Source organism: Haliotis rufescens, unplaced genomic scaffold, assembly GCF_023055435.1.
Source record: "Haliotis rufescens isolate VD_foot unplaced genomic scaffold, xgHalRufe1.0.p SCAF_7, whole genome shotgun sequence".
NCBI classification, from domain to species: domain Eukaryota; kingdom Metazoa; phylum Mollusca; class Gastropoda; order Lepetellida; family Haliotidae; genus Haliotis; species Haliotis rufescens.
This window is the reverse complement of record NW_025964361.1, coordinates 5,668,841-5,690,643: the sequence shown is the minus strand read 5'-3', so window position 1 is coordinate 5,690,643 and position 21,803 is coordinate 5,668,841. Positions and strand designations below refer to the sequence as shown.

The window sequence follows — 21,803 nt, the reverse complement described above, 5'->3', positions numbered from 1 at the left end:
ACAAATCAATTATTTTGAGATATGGCGACCTTGACGGCCACGTCAGTTCGTTTGTGTTTGTGAGTCCAAAAATCGGGAAATTGTGCTGTGCGCAAAGTTGAAATGTCTTGGCACTGATTTTTGTCATTCACCAACTTCAAGTCAGCTTGGCGGTCTGGTAGCCTAGTGGTTAAAGCGTTCGCTCGTCACGATGAAGACCCTGGTTCGATTCCCGACATGGGTACAATGTGTGAAGCCCATTTCTGGTGTCACCCGCCGTTATATTGCTGGAATATTGCTAAAAGCGGCGTAAAACCATATTCACTCACTCAAGTCAGCTACTGCCATTATTTTTCGCATTATTATTGAATCTAGGCATGACGATTTTCGAACTTCACTTAGTTAACTGAATGATTTTAAAAAACGACACACACTTGACCAAGAAAACCCCATGACTTGCTTCTATTTACCCCATCAGGGAAATGAATGTTGTTGGCCCTCACACCACGTGTTTCTGGCTTGTCGTGTACACAGGTACACGATATATCAACCAGCAATACCATATACATGTAGCCCATATATTCTGAAGAGAAATACATACACATCAATGCCACATCTCTCTATTTTAAGAATGGTATTATATTCCATGAAACGAGGGATATTAAAACTTTTCATCCACTATGCAGTCGATTGCAGAAGTCCCGGGAGCAAAGTTCAGCTTTCTCGAAACGTGGGCACTCTGGAACAAATGAAAACAGCAAATAAACAATTGGCCTCTGCTCTGAAGCAATCAATACAAACATTATGAAGGAAACAGAAATGTCCTGATCAAGAGTGTTACGCTGTTGGATGGATATGTCACTGAAATGTTTTATCTGGGCTGGTTATTCTCTTGCGTTGACAATTTATATTTACTACGTCAAATTGGGACAAACAGAAAACATATGACTTACAGTTTGAAACTTATCATTAATACATTGTTTGTATATGATAATCAAACTTCAGTGGAAGAAGATCTATCTGGGTTACCAGGGTCTGTTTTGTTCCTCAACTCTAAAGTTGTTACGTCTGGCCCACAGCGACGTCAGACTGGCAAGCACACATGCAGACAACAGTTCCAGCAGTTCTATGATGGTGAGGATACTGGCCCCAAGAAACAGCCCCATCTGTCCACCAACACTGGCTGAACGGGTACACAATATCAAGACAGGTTGACATAAGTATGCGTAGTGAGTATGTCTTTTATGTGGAGAAATTTCGCCCTCAATTTTTACCGAGAATTTCTTTCTCATATTGAACTACCACCTACATTGGTATTAATTATAAATATTTCCAGTTAATTACGTTCATGATGCCTACAGCGTGTCAATTACATTTCCATTTTTCAAGGATTAACGACTTTGAACATATCTTCATCCTTAAATTACTTAAGAGAGAATTATGTCAGGCACGTAGATGTGCACGCTTGGGTTTATTGTGACAGACGGAATATTCAATATTTACGCCGTTTTGAACAACCGTTATATACAGCATGTCAGTATGATGTCAGAGCAAAGTTGAAAGTGATCACTTCGGTAAAAGTAGAGCATTGTTTGGGTTGTAACAAACCAAGGATCGTAAACGGGTCGGGTCATGGATTCAAACCCATGATAATATTTATGTAATACATTCATGGGTATGGGACATAGTGTCTACACAGCGTGTTGCGGTTCTTTAGCCAACGCGGCCAACCTTTCCCAAATTAATGGATTGAAATGAGCCACATAGATATAGTTTGATACAGACCAAATACACCATTCCGCTCCAATTCTGGCTTGTGCTCAGTCCTGTCAACTACATGGTATTGGAAAATGGAAATCATATGATCATATTTGCTTGGGAGTAGGTGATCAGATCTAATGGGTTCTTATGGTCGGTGCGATGAGATACCGGCGCACTTGGTTGTTCAGGAAGTCGGGGGTCGAATTCAAAATTTGCATTTGCTAGCAAACATCACTAATATCGGGTGGCAACACATGCACCTTCGGGACATGCTTCTGATAGTCGACCAATGACAGCACAACACCGAGTTCATGGAGAGTGACGGGTGGATTTTGACGTTGAATTACACGTCTGCCAATGACGTCCCAGACGTGTTCAATGGGAGAAAGGAGTACTGGCCATGGCATAACATGGATGATTTGCTGTTGGAAGAATAAGGTCACAATGACTTTGCTAAGTCTATGGTAAACCTGGCATACCACCCCTTGCACGTGCTGTCCGAGGTCACGTGCTTCATGACAATCACAATGTTGTGTTTGGGAGCTTCATTTCCATAGGAAATGTTCTTGACATATAGTAAATAATAGACGTTTAGGTCAGTATAAAGGCCACAGGCCCAAGTACAATATTGAAACATGTATTATATACCAAGTGGTGGTACAATATCAAGAGGTACAGTATGCAATAAAAGTGTAAATTAGAATTAAAATAATGAAGAAGGCAAGGATAGGGCATCTTTAATGTATTTAGCACATAATAACAAGGTTTCAATGTTAGAAGTTTGCAGTAAAGTTCTGAGGGAGTACTTATTTTTAAGTTATTGTTGGGAAAATATGTGTATCTTAAAATATCATAAGGTGGGCATACATGTACTAACAAAAATATAACTCACCTTCTATAATATTTTTACGAAAAGGACAGAATCTAAGGATTCTAGGTACACCCACCCGTTTACCTATATTTTTCATTATGTGTAATTGTCCAATTCTTAATAATGTTAACAATCTCCTTTGGTCTCTTTGGTTTATATGAAGCAAATATGGTTCAATTGTGAAAGTTGACTTTATAGTGGAATAAAAATCTAAATTTGAATGCTCATTGTCGAAATTCTAAAAGAAAGAAATCAATATTGCCGACACTCTCATTATTCCAACTTATAGTAGGTTGAGGTTTTCAGTGCATTATCATTGTACATCCATTTTTTGGTATTCTTAACTATACCATCGTTGCGGAACACGAGGATTTCAGTTTTCAAGCCCCTCTTTGAACAGAATTTCCACAATATATGTATTTTCTTTTGCAAATCAATAATACTGTCAGAAAACAGACACAAATCAGCTGCATATAGTAATAAAAGCAAATCTAAAAAAACTGCACCAACAAAAATACCTCTCCCGCCATGCTGCTGTAATTCATCTTCAAGTTGGTTTATAAACATACTAAATAGAAGTGGACTTAGAACATAACCTTGACGAATACCGCTTAAACAATCAAAATATTCGGAAATGCTAACATTTGATGTTTTAACAGCTGCTGTTGTCTCAGAATACATATCACGAATTATATTCAGCATTTTGCCTTTAATATCTTGTTGAGCAAACGCATATACCATAAAAGATGTCTATTGATAGAATCAAAAGCTTTGTGAAAGTCTACGAATAAATAATAAAATCTACCCCTGGATTTGGATAAATATTTCAGTAGCCAGTACGAAATCCAGCTTGACACTCAGGGTTTTTGTTACACAAATCTAAAGTTTTAAGTCTGTTATTTAAAACACACCGTGAATATTTTACCACAAATGTTCATTAAGAAATTCCTCTGTATGTAGTTATTCACATCATTTGTATTGCCTTTCTTATGAAGTGAGAAAATTATACTGTAAGGCCAATGCAGTGGGAAATCACCAGATTCAAAAATCCTATTAAAAAGAACACCTTAGTATGGTAGTAACACATCACCTCCATGTTTCTACATTTCAGGAGGAATTCCATCTGGCCCAGGAGGAATACCACACTTTAAATAAGACAGTGCTTTAAGTATTCCTTCTCTTGATATCTCTCTATTTAGAGTATTATTATTGTCATCATCAATATGAACAGGGATATCTTTGGAAAGGTAATGTCGAGTAAAGGAGACAAAGTCATCATCTAGTATAGTATCCTAAATATACAAAATATTTATAAAATAGTCAATCCACCGAGAACTGCTTATACACGAAGCTAGGGAATAAGACTTGCCTAGTAAGGATTTTACACCAGACACATATTGTTTTGAATTTCCCTCGTTAACTGTATTGAGTAGATTTATAGCTAAAGACTAATGGCAATATTCACATTTCTTGCGACAAAGTTCTCTGTATTTATTGCGAGCAAAGTGAAACTGACTCAAGTATCTGGTATCGCTTAAGTAAATCACTGGTGTATTTTTCTGTAGTTTCAAATAAAACAATATCCCCTACTTTTGTGCATAGTATAAAAGGATTGTTTGATAGGCATTACTTAGAAGTTGACGGATGACAAAGTAGAAATCCTCTCCAACAACGTCCATGACTTCACTAAAAAAACTAACAGAAGCAGTCCAGATTCGCCGCCACAAGCCATCAATCAACAGAGATCAAGGCTATATAATCCCATCCACCTACTTTGAACTCATTAAGCAATAATCCCTACACCTATGCAAAACTTATCCTGTTTAATTGGCTTCATGTCTCATTGGCTTCCACCTATCGGATGATGTGTTCTCTTTCCATCATGTTGTGACAGTATTTCCTTCTGTTGTCATTACCTACTCATGTTATCCCACTCATGTATGCAATTGTTGTTTCTGTTAATCCTCAACCTACTATATATATTCTGTACCATGTTCCTCATTCATTCATGTTCCACACACTACCTAACACATCGAACCGCATTACAAACCACCCTCTATCTAAACAAGGCTCTCACTCTAGAAGCAATACTAAACCCACAAAACAAACTAGAAAACTTCAAGGCCTTAGGCGTATTCTTAATCAAAACGGAACTAATAAAACGCATCTAAAAACACAATAACCTACCAAATCAAAAGCACATAAACAAACAAACATCCACCATACCCAGCTCCCTAAGTTCTCCTCCCCAACCCCATCGGCATCTATTCCAAATCTCAAAATTCCCAAATTCTATATAAGCAACCCCTAAACCCCCCCTCTTGGGTTGCACAGACCCCTTTCGCCCCTTTCGGAAACACATTATATGGCCTGGCCGGGCCCGTGTGCGAAATACGCATCAGTCGGAAAGCGCACGTTAAATCTCCAAAGTAAGTAAGTAAGTTCTCATTCAGTCTTGCTTGACACCGTAAAAGGATCTATTAAAAATACAAAACAGCTGCCGATCCGTTCTCACCTTATCATATCACGGGTAGAATGCATAAGAGAAGCGATGGATGTGGTGTTTCGCGGCAATACCATGGATGACCCTTGTATATCATACGATGTCTCATCGCATGGGTACCGGCATGAACAACTCTTCCCGCTTCTGGCTTCCGACTGTGCTTGATCTAAACATAGAGAACTTTGCATGAGCAAATACATATGGTCTCAAGTATATGGTCTTAGTAAGTTGTATCTCACCTCAATTATGTAAGTTCTACTTGCAATCATATTGCCATCTATTTACTAAAATCTTACGCAGTTTACAATTATTCTTTTCTCTCCCCACCCCTCCACATACACACATACACCTCGTTTTTGGTTTAAGAGTAAGAACCTCCTGATTTCAAAGTTCCGAAATTCTGTGGTTGAAACCAGCAGCCTTTGTATGTGTTTGTGATGGGTGTTATCGGGAGTTCAGTATGTACTTACCTTTTCCAAACACCTTGTATAATCACTGTCTTACAGGGGTTCGAATCCCGGTTCGCCCCGATTATGTTTCCAGGTTTGTGTTCGTGGGTTTCGCCGAAGTGGTAAACGTCTGAGACCTGCATCACTTCAGGGTTTCCTCCAACATTAAGCTGACACGCCGCGATATAACTGGAATACTGTTAAAAGCGGCGTTAAAACCCAACACACTCACCCACTGTCAGTGATTCATAGACACGAGCTTATGATGTAGTCAGAATCGTATAAGCAGAGGTTTCTCAAGATTGTGGAAATGATTTTGTGGCTTTCATTTAGAATCAACAACAAAATACAATGTACGTATGCCAGGAACATTTCAACACAGTACAAAGCCACATTGCAATGGAAATGATCTTACGGATTTTGGGTCTGTAACATGTTTCAAGTTCTTTCACAGAGCAGTGCCGCAGACTGACGGTGGCTGGAAAATATATCACCAGTCAAAAAATCACAAAGACTTCTACTACTAGGACAAGCTGGATTTCAGTTAGTCAGATGTGTTTAAATGCCAGACTTTCAGAAATATCTGAAAATGACAGTGACTGTGTTATCTGTATAGCATGATGTAATGTGTCTATTGTTATTCTTAAAACCAGAAAAGAAAGCAAGAAACAAGTACATCAATAACTTGATTCCCATCCAGCAATAAAAGAAACTGTGTTGTTTGTACATGTGATATCATGGGTATATTGCCATTGTTAGAAACTGAGAAAGAAATACAATACATTGTTGAGGTTCCAATCAAACAGTTTGAGACCAACCTCAACATGAAAATGCGTTATTGGTGTCGTTGGATGTAAAGTATTCTTGCTGTAAAAAGAGAAAACGACAAATACCTTGTTGAGGGTCCCACCCAGCGGTACAGTTACAGGCTTTAATGGCAGCCTTATTGGAGCACTCATGAAGACACCCGTCAAAGCTGTAGTGCTTGAACCAATTAAGGGAGTTGACAAAGTCCGAGGCTTTAGTGTCCAGACAATCCGTTCTGCGGGAATTATAGGGGGTCGGAAGGTACTTCATCTATGGGCATATAGCAGTGCTACCCGGAATTCTCAAACACTGTTATCACAAACAATTTGTCATTTGATGGTAAACCTTAACAGACAATGCTTGACATGTAATGTTTTAATGATCGATGGATGGCCCAGTCATCGAAAGCTCCGTAATTCTCGGTGCAGAGTTGTGTCATCTAGGCATGCCAGAAACATATAATTGTAGGTTCGAATCCTGGTTCGCCTTGATTGTGCTTCCAGATGTTTTAGCTCCGTTGTTTAGTTCTATTTTATAACTCCATACCCGTGCTCATGGTCCATTGACTTCTCGTCATTGTTTGCTTCATGTTGATGGATTGTTAGAATATGATGTAACGAACAACTTAACTTCGTTGTTGTTATATCGTGTACGTTCATACGCCGACCATATATATTGACTTAGGACCAAGCAGAAGCACCTGAGTATGTGGAATTTCGATGTTAAATCAAGTCTGCTTAGAACCACTCGATCGAGAATGCTGATTGTTGTGGCATAAATGTAAGGGGACCCTTTTTAGCTTTTGATTTTATTTTTGTGATTCGACCCACTGGAGCCAAACGTCATTTTCAAAAGGTAACATCAATTATTTCCAAACTAGTGTTTGCATCACTGCTCTATCCTTGCGTTGGAAGAATATAATTGTACACTTACATAATGGAACTGTTTACTATTTGGATGACTGATCAAATTCAATCATATATATATATTGTTCTTGACACAAACGTACCTCCTTCTTTGTCAGCTGTATGCGTGTCGACGTCCCGACTGATACACCAGTCATTGCATGATTACTGTAGCTCGGAGATGTATCTGGTTCATCGATATATACCTGATTCAACAAGCGGAGATTACATGTGGCAAAGGATTCCAAGTTTATGAGTCAGTGCATTCTTGAATATTTTAAACAACTTTTGTATTAGATTATGAACAGCCATGACATATTGTCGTTTGCTTGGAACCTCTTCACATCTTTTGTGCTATTATATTTACCTTTAGCTTCGTTTTTAGCCCTAGATTCGAATGGCACGATGCTCAATATTGACGTCTAGAACGATTATGTGCTGAGTTATTTAATTGTGTGTTGGTTGTTAACGCAGGAATATGTCAGCTATATGACGGCGGTCTGTAAAAAATGGAGTCTGGACCAGACAATACAGTAATTGGTCCCATGGCCAACACTCCACACGGTCGAGGTACTTTGAGACGCTATCAACCAAGTCACCCAGTCTGACCATCTGATCCATTTAGTCAAGGTTCGAAAGATAAAATTGTCTTATGTTAAGAAGTAATTGCTGAGTGCTGGTCAGAGGGAGTGAGTGGACGAGTTGGTGTCACGCCGCTTTTAACAGTATTGCAGTGATATCACGGCATGTCAGCTTATTGTGGGAGGAAAGCCCGAAGTGATGCAGGTCTCAGACGTTTACCACTTCGGTGAAACCAACGAGCACGGGTATGGTGCTGACAAACCTATAAACATAATCGGGGTGAACCGGGATTCGAACATACAATCATAGGTTCCTGGCGTGCCCAAGGGACGCAACTTTGCACAGCGAATCGCGGCGACTGGGCAACCGGTGCCCCCTGGTCAGAGGGAATGTCAGGTATTGTAATACTACATTATGAGCAGCTATAGTAGAATGTTGTTTGCTTTTGAACCTTTTGAAACTTTTCTGTGTCTGTCAGATTTACATTTGTCCCCGCCTCGTATACTACTCCCTCAAGATAGGTCTCTTGCATGATGTTAAAAGTTATAAACAATACTGAATGTCCGGACTCTGTATCTATATCAGCGTTAGCGTTGAAGGTGAACGACGTTGATCTTGTTTTTGGTTGTATTTCAGCCTTTCCGGGAGGACACGGTCGTGTTTGAAATATATGAACTCGAACATATTTTCCTCATTGTATGCTCCATCTTCCCAAAGTTTGACATAATCCACTTTATCTAGCTCTCTTCCTTCCTCCCCGTACCAGTCAATATCAGGTGACATGTGTGCCAGAGGGCCTTTACTGCGAAGATAGTTCAGCTCTGTCTCAGTAAGGTTTTGTTGGCTTATGTCAAACGTGTTCGGTTTGCAAAACGTGATTGCAGGAAACCTGATCTGTTGTTTGCGCTCTCTTGTAATCTTAGTGATGAAGTTGTAGCTGTAGTACCTACTGTAAAGACCAGCCAAAGTTTTCAGACATATTCCCGTCATTGTGAAAAGCAACACAGTCCATGCTACTCTGAAACAGGAATATGAATTGGTTTACTGTTTTGTTTCGGACACGTGTTCCAACAAGATCTGGAGCGTTATCGATCCTCATACATGAACAAAAAGGTATTAAAATCCTATCCCCGCAAAGCATGGTTTAAAGTGGGCCAGGTGAAGCAACTGGTCAAGGGTTTTGCTAACTGGGTTCCACATGGGTCCATCAAATATTACTCATGAGATGTCTAAAGTTGTCATGCGGGTGTGTTTTTCGGATGGAAAATATCATGTATTATGAATTAAAAAAATTATAAGCGAGTCTTGTGTCCTAATACAGGATATAACTTCTTCATCATATAATGTTATTATTAAATTCACAAACGGGTTTCTAAACATTGCAAACATTCCTGGATTTTGCGCTTATCATATTGCGTCAAAAGGTCAGTGCTAAGTCAGTCTGACAGTGACAACAGACAATGTAGTTCCAACTACCATGTTTGAAAAGACAATTGCCAACACATAATGTCAATGATATAACCTTTAGCGGCAATCAATGTGCCCATCTAAGCTTGTTCCAGCAGTCACACGTCACGATGTCCAACCGGGCTAGCGCGGGAAACCAGTGAGTGGGGCATATTGCCAGTGATATCCCCTTTCGCGACAATCAATCAGACCACACACAGGAGTAAATGCCCTTTATCAAAGGGAAGCTACTCCAGTCTCTGAGGCATATAAGTGGTGACTCGTCCCTGTATCTAACCGCCAGAACCCAGTGAATGAGGCATCAAATTTACCTGGTCATAACATTGTTATTTGGTTACAATATATAGTCAGATGCCCCACATACCGACACAGTGATACAAAGCAAGGTATGAATGGACACCTCCGACCACATTGGACTCGACTTGGAACGGGATGTGCACAAACTTCTCTTTCAGTGACGGTTTCTAACTTTTTCAGTCGCCCACTAAATCACGAAAACTGCATTACATTCGAGAAGAGACCCCAAGTCACAGAGATCTACAAGAAAAGGTATGGGAACTGATACACAGTCCTAATGTAAACGCAGTTTATAGTTCCATTTTGTCTGTACACATGCAAAACGCCTCAGTAAGGCCCTGACTTTCGGTATCTTTGACTATCTTTTGTTGACAATGATGACAATTGGCTGAGATAAAAGCTACAGTATCGTATGTATATTTGTTGAGTATATTTTTTTAATTACTTATTTATTTATTTATTTATTTATTTAGTGTTCTTGTGTGTGTGCGTGCGTGTGTGTGCGTTGTAACATATTGACTATATTGTGAGCCACAAACCCTATTTATGTAGCATTGCTGGAGTAGAGATACACCACCATCTACACATTGTCTCCAGCTTTCTGTGGTTGGACTGCCTTATACCTTCCATACTGAATCATGACCCACATGGAAACATTACATCAACATGATTACGTAAGTAATCAAATCAGGATCGCTTCCTCGCGACAATATAGGGCACTGCACTTTATCCTTTATTTCATGGATTGGATGTTTGTGTTATTAGAGTGAACACGTACTGTGCATCTAATGCCCTCTACTCCGATCCGAGTATGATCTAGGCGACCGAATGAGATCCATTAGCACTCAATTAGCACTCTATGGGATCCCATTGCGACCCGATAGCCGAAGTTTGAGTCCGATCCTATAAAAACTCGTAGCCTTCTGAGGCAAGCAAAAAATGGCATAACGTATATCTAAACTCAAATAACCAAATCAAAAAAGTGCTCAGCAAACCACTAACCAAACCAAAAATTCTCCATCCATCCAAAAAAATCGACAGAGTAATCACTAAACTCCAAACAGGACACACCAACCTAAATAACCACCTAAAAAAAAATTAAAAACACACTACAGGTAACTGCCCAAACTGCAAACAACTAGAAACCCCAGAACACGCACTCATCCACTGCACACACTACCTAACACATCGAACCGCATTACAAACCATCCTCAATCTAAACAAGGCTCTCACTCTAGAAGCAATACTAAACCCACAAAATAAACTAGAAAACTTCAAGGCCTTAGGCGTATTCTTAATCAAAACGGAACTAATAAAACGCTTCTAAAAACACAATAACCTACCAAATCAAAAGCACATAAACAAACAAACATCCACCATACCCAGCTCCCTTAGTTCTCCTCCCCAATCCCATCGGCATCTATTCCAAATCTCAAAATTCCCAAATTCTATATAAGCAACCCCCAAACCCCCCCTCTTGGGTTGCACAGACCACTTTCGCCCCTTTCGGAAACACATTAAATGGCCTGGCCGGGCCCGTGTGCGAAATACACATCAGTCGGAAAGCGCACGTTAAATCTCCAAAGTAAGTAAGTAAGTTGAGGCGCCCATCAGTTATACGCTTGTTAGCAGAGGGGTAGGTCTTGTCTTTCGTGGCGATCGTCGGCGCTCTAAGGTGATACAATAGCGCTCTGATTAAGACCATGTCGATCAAGTAGGGCCCTGATTACGACCTTGGCGATCAAGTAGCTCTCCGATGGCCATCTCGGCGATCAAGTGGCGATAACAGCATTCTGGACAGAGCGCCACGGATCTTTGTGCAGGGAAGTCGACAGGTGGCTACTTTGACGATCATGGAGATCAGTTAGAGATCAGATAGCGATCCATTAACGCTTTTGGAGATCTTAGCCCTCTAAATGGCGCTCTATGGCAATTTGTAAGAGCGCCACAGAGCGCCACTTAGTGGAATGGGTGTATTAATGAAATTTTTTAGCAAATTCTTTTTTAAAGGAATGGATAAATATATATAGTTTATGAATAACAACTCATGGTTTATTGCATTAACGACGTTTTGATGTCGACTTTTACACTGTTCCAAAACTAGAATGAGTACAAGCAAGTGATGAGAGAAACATATGCATGATAAGTTGTGCAAAGCAACCTATTAACAACAACAACAACAACAACAACAACAACAGGTGACTGATAACAAATAGCACACAGTTGAATGAAGCCAGATTACAGAATGGATTACGGATTAAGATGTTAAGGTGTTACAAGCTTGACTGGATGAGTCTTTTGATTGATCAGATCTTCAAAGGATGTAATACCCTTGATCTCTGTTTATCAAAGGTTTGTGACGGCGGATTTCCATAGCTTCTGAGAGTTTTCTTTGTCGTTTCCTGATGTTGGGTTGGGAGTATTCGGACTTTTTTAACTTGTTGTACTCATTCCTGATTGAGAACAGTGTAAGAATCTTTATCGGAACATCGCTAATGCAATAAACCAGAAGTTGTTATCATAAAGTCATTAGTTTTCTTAACTAATGATAAGTTTCTGTATTTAGACATACTTCGCATAACTCATTAAATAAAGTTATAACCAGTGAGTATAAACATGTCTAATATTGTGAGAGGAATTTTTCTGGTTTCTTTCACAGATTGCAACTTTCTTCAACGTAGAGAAGCCTGTAGAAGAGCAGTACTTTTATATCAGTCAGGACATCGAGATCGAGACACTGAACATGTACACACTCAGGACCTGTGTCAGGAATTACCTTCAGGTTTATTTCAGACGGTGGCTCGGTCTATACTGGTTTGGCAAATGCTAGTTTAGCAAACTGGTTGATTCCTAAAAAAGTTATTTTGTTCAGTTTTGTGTTGGCACCTCGCTGTCATACCGCAGCAGGATTGTCGCAAATGTTCCCTTCCTGTCACGTTTTGCTGATTGATTTCCCAAGGGACCATCTTCTTCTGATAGGTTATCTACTATTTACTGTTCCAAACATAATATGTATCGTTGGATTCATATCGTTCTATTCGTGAGACGAATCGCAAGGATTTTACAGTGAAACACAAAGTAATCTAACTATATTTATTCGACACTGTCATATCATATTCTTATGTATTCAACAGTTACAGCAAAGCAAGAACTAACAACATGGCCGTTGTAGAAATCACAATCCCATCAGGCTTTGAACCGGACATGGAGTCACTGAATGAAATCCGCAACCTACAACGATCTGAATTGCTGGGCAAGAACTTTGTATTCTACTTCAGCCACGTGAGTAACCATTACATCTAAACTACTGTGTTATAATATGTGCTATGGTAGGTGCCACATATTTTAGGCTTGCTGAGATAAGATTTATTATTAACTTTACATGTACAATGTATTGCTGATGTTAAACAATGTGTTGCACGTCCAAGTTTCACGACTAACATTCAACCTTCAAGTTGATTCAGATTTTGTGTTAACGTTTTTACATACCTTATTATAGGATTCCTTCAGTCGACTGTTTGAAAGAATCGAATAAAACAATGTATTAAAATTCATGATAAGTGATATTTGTGTTTTAAGGAATTACGCTAGTTCAAGAATTTTGTGATATTTGACAGCTTGACAGCGGCGAAACATGCGTCAGATTCACCGGCAGAAGGAATGGTCAGGTTGCTAAGCTGCAGGCGTCTCCCATCCATGTATTTGACTACTATGAGCCAAGTATGTAAATCATAGTTCTGCCTAATATACTTTTGATTCTAATCGTTGATGGAACGATTAATTGAATGAATGTTGCTTATCACCGTCTTTGCGATTTTGTCAAACGTCCAAAAATTACTACTTGGATTAAAATATTTCCACTGATATGATGACTGATGATAATGATGGTGGTGGTACTCTCTCCTCTAGCACACCAGGCAGTGGCGTTCTACCAACCGAAGACCCTGCATGATGCAACTGTTTGTGACATTTGCGCCAACTGCTGTCAGAAGGTAGTACAGGTATGTAGCTGGTAGTATATCATATGGCAGGCAGGAAATAACACGTTTTATTCCTTGAGTTTCAAAGTTGTAATATAATAAATAAATAACACAGATATTTCTAACATATTTTTGGATGATAATTTTTCCAAATCAAATATCAAGTATTGCTTTCAACTGTGGTTAATGTGCTATGTCCACTTTAGATATGTTTAGAATAATTGTAGGATAAATAACAACAATAACAATTCTTTCTATATTTTTTCAGTCACACTAAGCCTCATCACATCATCTTGACTGACAAGCCACGAAAGCCTTGAAAGACTAACCTTATTTATAAGCAAAACACTGTGCAGTTGTTCACCAAAAACAATCGAATAAACTGTCAAACAATTATCAATTATTTCTTATCCATCTGAGTGGTGTGTAACGACTAACATGATCCTGAGATCCTGACAAGACTGAGGCGCATCTTGTGTCACCGGTGGGCAATGAAATATGTGTAAATATTGAGATAACTTATGAATCTGTTCTGAAGAACCAGACTGTGAAGCTGTATCTGAGATCATGTAAGATTTGTTTAAAGAACTGAAAGCTTCTCATAGCAGTGACAAACTCATATTGAGATATAAATGTCCACGTCAGAGAATAATCAGATTCCATTGCACGTGTGGGGCAATTATGAATAAATCACTGAAAGTCAGTGATGACACCTGTGTTTGAAAAAAGGTCAAGCATATCCTGCTTGCACCCACCACTCACTGTTACACTCAATCGCATAGAACAACATTGAATATATAGTAAATTGTCCTCGAAAATTCTTGAAACAAATAATTATACTTCACACTCTTGACAAAAACCGAAATTGCCTGCCACAAAATGGCATTGTTGCAAGGTGTTTTCTTTTCTTTCATCTGATATGATACGTGAGAGACAGGAGATTTTTGTCATTATTGAAAAATATATGTCAGTGCTGTGATCCGTACATTTCATTCACCCCTTTTTAAGGCAAGCACAGACTTTAAAAGGCAGGCCTGGTGTACATCCAGAGTATGTAGCAGAGTGGCAGTAGTTTCTGCCAAGACTCACCGTACCGCTGCCAACCTGTTGATCATATAATCACAGGTGACTCCTCTATTGTTGGCAATAACAACCTTTTTTCAAATCTGGCACAAAATACTGTGAACAGCTTGTTACCAATTGGGATCACAACTTTTAAATAATTATGGATGCTGTCAAAACATGCCCAAAATGTACGAAAAAAGAGAAGATGAACCTGTCGATTGTCGTTCGGAATTTGTTAAGACAGTGTGTGAAGTTGGTATAATACAAAAAACTGAAACAGAGGAACCAGAATTGGAATACGTAAACATAAACAGTTTGAAGCAGTTCCAACTGACAATGCTTTAAATATTATTACCATTATATGTAAGCATCACTACATTGATTGTTTGATTAAAGTACACGGTATAAGTGACAACAAATAATGCCACATATAGACAACTGAAAGCTGGCAAAACCAAGCATCAGTACCATCAACATTTTGCTTGACTTTCTCATAGATAACCTCATTGTGAAATTTGGGGATTGGACATTTAGGCAAGAAGTAAGCATCGCACAGGGGCATAAATTGTCCAACCCTGTTTACCTGTTCTGTTTCTTTGTGCATATGCAGAGGAAATCGAAAGTTTTGAGTAGTCCCGAAGGATGGTCGACAAAGTTCCATCATTTCGCAATGAGCGTTTCTCATTCCCTGGTTTTGGGCAATTAACTAATCTCCGTTATCCCTTTAAGTGTGCAATCAAAGCTCATGTGTTTCGACAGGGATTTACTTGAGTAGTTCACTTTTGTTTCATAATAGCCCCGCTGTAGAAGATAAAATAAAATTTGAGAATCTATTGAAGAAGTGCAAATGTCTTCTTCATGCCTGCGAGGCTCATAATGCGATGTCGAATGCACGACCCAATAACACCGTTCATCAAAGAAGTCGGGGTGATCTAGAACCCCCATCGTCTATACTACCACCGTAGGTTTACATCAGTTCGTTCTATGGGATTTCGAAATGAAGCGTGCACTATTCGCTGATTACGCCAACAGGGTCGCGGTTCCCGAGAATGGTCGATTGCCTTTATTAATCCGCGGATTGGACAATTCCTTGAATTACGCAACACAACTACATAAAGCTTCAGAGTGACAATGGACAATCCACAAGAGTGAGGGACAAGAAGAATTACTTGATGATAATTGTTGACATGCACGCACGCATACACACCTGTAATGGCCCCTGACATAATTCATGTCTTTCCTCCCCTGAAAGGGTGTACAATATTCAGTCACTAAACAATGAGGATATCACGTTTTCTGAATCAATAAGTGATTAATATCTATCCAATTAAAGTCCTCAACGCTCAACATTCTTAGCTGATATGTCATCGGTACTGGTATATCAGGAAATACTATATCTAATAATATTTATAGTTATCACGGAATACTGATCGACGTGAATGTGTATTCAAATTGACCAGTTTACCTTTACACAAGTCAAACAGCATTGGTACATAGACAGTTACAAATAACGTATGTTCAATGTCACGACTGCAATCTGGTAAAGCAGATACAAGGCTCCTGCCATAGAATATTTTGTATGTACTGAGGCCTGCGAATACAAAACACCAGGGTAACTAACATATCAAAACACTTGTTCTGTAACATTTTGATAAAATGTAGACCGACTTTCGATTCACATGATCCGACTTTTGCGTACATGATTATACAATAACAGTTCCTTATAGACATTACTTGTGTTATAAAAAAAAGAATGCTCCACAAACAAGAATGCTCCACAGGTTATCAATATCACCTTTAGTGTATGGCATTGTGTACTTCTTCTTAAAACCTGAGAGTGTCCGCCTGTAATCGTAGGCTGTGTAGTACTGAGGGCGGACAGATAAGATAGGATGTGGTATGTATAAGCCAAGCGCCAATACTGGACGCATGATCCAGGCACAGCGCCAAGCCGACTGCATAAGACATGACAACAACGAAGCAGATAACGGAAGGGTCAAGAAGAAAAAAACCGGACCAAGTCCTTCAACATCTAGGTACACATTTTTTTGGCTAATATTGTATGTTTGTATGGTTCAACATGGAGTCCAATGTATATACTCGAATCATATCGACAACCCCAAATCCCCCCCCCCCCCCCCCCCCCACACACACACACACACTCACACAAAGCATTTAACTGAGCAACTGAACCGATTGTATAGCTCATTATCACAAGCCCTAAACTCATTCTACACGTAAAATTTCGCGATGGTAATATGTGGCTTAGGGCACATATATGTGGTCAGTGTCCATTCTGCGTTCTCTGTTAACATCTAACCCCTAAACTAATGTATGTAATAATTGTACTTATTTTCTAATATGAAATCTATCGTTTGGTTTTGACTTGTTTACATGAACATAATGCTATGTATCAATCAGTGGTAAACAATGGTCGCAATGTGTTCAAAAGAAGTGTCTACTACCTGGAACTCAACCATCTGGAAACTACTGCTGCTTATGTGAATCAGCGTTAAAATGTAAGTACTGATAGCAGGATTCTTTAAAACACAATTTATTTCGGAAAAAGAAAAAGGACCATATTTAAGTTTTAGGATAGCAGCATAATATCTACGATTCTTTCAATTCTAACAATTATGACTACCAGTATCAGGGAGCCAAATGCTCGATGTTTATCATTTGAAAACCAATAATGAAATGCATATACTAGACCTAAAGCACTGTATACATGATACACACTAAAAAGTTGAATCTTTCTTATGTAACGCCGAAAGTATTTCATCCAATTATTCATTGATTCAAAAGCGTTATTGCAGGGCTACGTTAATATTACTGAATCTATGAGCCTCCGCTCAACATAATATTCATTTAAATACGTCCTACTAAATCTGAACTGTAAAAGTGAAGGGTAAAGAATAAATAAATTAATGCTTCATTCGTTATTTTGTAAGCAACTGCTTTTGCAGCAACTTTCTGATCGTTACCCTTAAGACTATCAACACCTCTACAACCCTGTGTCTGGGGGTCAACTCCCTGAACGCCAGTCAGGACCTGGCTGTAACAGCACGTGTTCAGGCATACGAGTTGAGCAACTCCCCTACTACCACTATCAACGTCGATCATGCCAACACTTCGCATATCATTAGTTGAGGTAGGCCACGGGCAATATGGCATTAAAGTAGCTGACAGAAAATATTAACCTGAACTGACGTTATAATTTTAGGTATACATGCGTGTGGTGGGACTTTTTTGTTTTACTACAAAAAGTGGTTTTAACACAATAGTGACAGAGACCAATTTTGTACAAGGATTTAGTTTCGAGCGCTACACTGTTAAGAACGGAGATTGTCTTTGAAATTATATTTTGAGATGTATGACACACCAAGTCGGAATGTACAACACATTGAATTGATTGATTGAAATGTAATAATTCTTATCGTCTACATAATATAACTTGAGGAGATGGAATTGGCGGTAAATCAAGGTGATAATGTTCCATGTGCATTGTCTTAATGGAAATTTTGCTCTTTGAAATCTTTGAAAGTGTAACTCAAGAAATGTGAAATAGCAGACAGCAAAGGCCGGAGCTGCTGGAATATTGCTCAACATAAAGAGAAGTTGGCTAATGGAAAGTTGAAGTCATCCCTCTTGTAATACAGTCTTGTAGATAGAGTTTTGTAACTCAAGATTTGTATGCATACATCTTAACATGAAAGAGATAAGGCTGTTTCACTGGGGCCCATTATTTCTGATTCAGTTGGGTAAATCATTGGAAGAGAATTTGATAGTTATTGAATGATATCAGATCATCGATATACCAGAATCTAAAGTTAAACGGACCAAATTCCCGTGTTTTGATTTAGCCAATTAGAGCGGCAATTCCTATTCATATGCATAGGAAACAGACCAACAGACTTATTTTAACACCTTTAAAAACAAAACAAAATTCGGAAAAAAATTTATTCAAAAGCAACCTTCTTGTGACACTTGACAATAAATGTTTTCCAAATTCGCAATAATACACTCACTGCATATAATCTACATATGCCCCACAAGATCGGGAAAACATCACAAATATACTACAGTTCACGCGGCTATCATGAAACACACAGATTTATACACAATATTCTTCAATCAAGCACAAGGGTCGTCATGCACCCGTGACATTTCTGTATCCCACAGATCCCCATGGACCTGAAGTCAGACAAGAACATCCTAAAGTTCCAGGTAGAGACGAGCTCTGGAGAGGAACACACCAACATGTACAACCTGCAGTACTACAGCAAGTACCTGTCAACATTCATCCAGACAAACAAGGCCATGTACAAAGTTTTAAGATTCCGGCACTTCAACATTACTCCCCACCTGACAAAATGTTGATTTTCTTAAGACACGAAGACTATGTGTTTCAAGCCCCACCCTGACCATAAATAGCCCGCAAGGTGGCGGTGTTTCAGTTTCGAACAATGACTGACAATGTAAACACTACCGAGTGTCGGGAGAAGCTTTTTGAAAACCATACGGGAATAAGATCACCATTGACCGTCAAACTTCGTATCAACTTGAATGACAAACCATGGATACAACAAATGGCTCCATATCTAGATATAAGTCAATAAATTTTCTGTAGTTTTATCATAAAAAATCGAATCGATCGTGTTTGGCGTCTGCATCAATCACAGTGGGCGGAACTTATTTACGGTTGTGCTATAAATAGCAAAGCACATGGTCATGTGTTCATGTGACACATTCAATGTATTTGTGGTCAAAGTGCATTGTGTTGTATATTTTTACGGCAGAACAGCAGTAGAACATCGGTTTCGGTTAATGTAACAGTAACGATACTTACATACGAAATTGACGACACGATTCTTTCAGTTCAATCCGAAAATTACAGATATTTGTTTAGTTTTGGTCATTTGCATTCAACAGTTAGATCTGTGCCACACAATAATCAGATTATATTTATAAAACTTAAATTATGACACAGATTATTCAACTCGTCTTTAGGAAGAGGCCTAATTTGAAGCGCCAGAAGTGGCGCCAATATTTCTCAGCTTGACTACAATAGATGAATATGTCACGTGTATCAACATAACAATGCACATAAGCAACTGGTAAATAAGTAACGAAATATACTTGATGTTTTGACCTACATAAGGCGTATCCAGATAACATTGTACTTACGATAAACGAAAACTCCAATACACATATTCCAAGACAACTTTAATTATGAATTTCCTTTTCCTTCACAGAATTTTCATACATAAAATTGAACTTGATCATTAGATCCACACTTGTCCCATGTAGCCTATTTTTTGTTCGGGGTATTTGGATACACTTTGTTCACAAGTTTTAAAATACAATCTAGGACCCCTTTCCCGTTTTGTCCACACCAATCCTTCATCTGCTGCAACGTTTAATATCCGTTTCTTCAAGTCTAAGTATCTGCGATCTCTCCAAACACTTCGTTTATTTAGCTCAGTGCCCAGAAGCAATGTGTTCGAATCGACGAATTTCTGCAACATGGTGGCCGCGCCATTCCCTAACTGCGATTGCCTGTGTCGTGTCACGCATGTTGAAAAAAGAAGTGTGAACATACATATTCGGCTTCATCTGGTTCCACAATCAAATCTCGCTGTGACACTGATTCACTACTCCCAAGAATCGGCACTGAATTTGTCAAAGTTTCAGTTGCACTTGCAAGGGCGGGAAGAGAGGCGCCATTTCTCCACAATAAAGTCACCAATGTCATAATCGAAATGACCAAAGGCTCCTTGATTATCGCGAACAACTCTTCGTCAATTTAGGATTTACATGAAAATATTTTTTTGCTCATATTGAAGACAAGCGAAATTGTAAAGTTCTTGACAGTTGTAAGCAGCAACTCGATGCGCTCATGGGGCGTGGTTGCTAGGAGATCGCGTGGTCAGAAAGGGGAAAACAAAAAGTTTTAGAAAGTAATAAAAGACATCCGCAGTGCAATCCAAAAGTACCATGTACAGGATATTTTTTAATAATAACTATTCACGAAAAAAAATCTTTCCTAAAAGTGCAAATTAATTTATTAATTCATCCCAAGGTCGTAACCCTGATCACGTGGTGGGTATTTGGAAGGAATCTTGTGATGACGCCGTGAATGAGACCGTGTGTATTACATTGTTCAATTCAACTGACCAGGAAGATTGTTGAGGCACATTATGACAGATGCTCGTCATGGATGGAGAAAAAAATGTATCTGAGAGAAACATTGTTGCTTTGAGCTTCGAGACAAATCATGTGTTCATGTTGAAGTAGTTTACAAGAGAGGATGGTCTGTGCAGCCAGCGACCTGAATAAGCTTGAAGAAAATAATGTTGAAATCCATTTTCTCGCACATGACAGAATTAATGTGAACAAATATTTATTTGAACATCGTTTCGAAGTCTGTGAGGCTGGCGGTATTTTAATATTTCTATTTCCATTCCGACGTGAAATAATATAATGTTTTCGTGTCTTAATTTTGCTGCCGCTGTGGAAAACTGCGCACCGATCTTATAAAAGAAATACTACTAGATCTACCATTGCACCGTCATAAAATAAACAGATCAACTTTATCTTTGTTCCGTTGTTTTATATTGCTGGAATATTGCTCAAAGCAGCGTAAAACCATACTCACTCACTCACTCACTTAGTAGTTATATATAATGTCGGGGCGGTGGGGTAGTCTTCTATGTAAATGGTTCGCTCCTCACGCCAAAGGCACGGGTTCGATTCCCCTCACGGGTACAATGTATTGAGCCCATTTCTAGTGTGCTCTGTCGTGATATTGCTGGAATATTGCTAACAGCGGCCTAAACATACTCATTCACACTTACTAAATATAATGACCTGCAGACCATATACATCCACGTCAGACCTGCTGAGATATGGTATGCTATTATTAATTTTTCGTTTACAATGTATTACTGATATTCCCCAGTGTGTTGCACATCGAAATTTCACGACTAACATTCTTCCATCAAGAAGATTTTGTGTTATCTTTTTTTAACATACAATAAAGGATTCCTACAGTCGATCGTTTTCTAGAACCTGGTAGGTGAGTTGAGGTGAAATGGGGTTTAACGACGCGTCCAAGATTATTGCACTTATATAGCG

General features: G+C 38.9%; 1 protein-coding gene across 1 annotated transcript; it reads left to right on the top strand.

The window, feature by feature from the left end:
- The first annotated feature begins 12,758 nt into the window (after positions 1 to 12,758).
- LOC124149606 (C3 and PZP-like alpha-2-macroglobulin domain-containing protein 8) lies at positions 12,759 to 13,957 on the top strand. Its single transcript, XM_046521301.2, has 4 exons — positions 12,759 to 12,903; positions 13,239 to 13,341; positions 13,531 to 13,622; positions 13,870 to 13,957. Exons 1-4 carry the CDS (start codon positions 12,781 to 12,783, stop codon positions 13,876 to 13,878), a joined length of 327 nt encoding a protein of 108 aa, XP_046377257.2. The 5' UTR covers positions 12,759 to 12,780; the 3' UTR covers positions 13,879 to 13,957.
- The last annotated feature ends 7,846 nt before the right edge of the window (positions 13,958 to 21,803 follow it).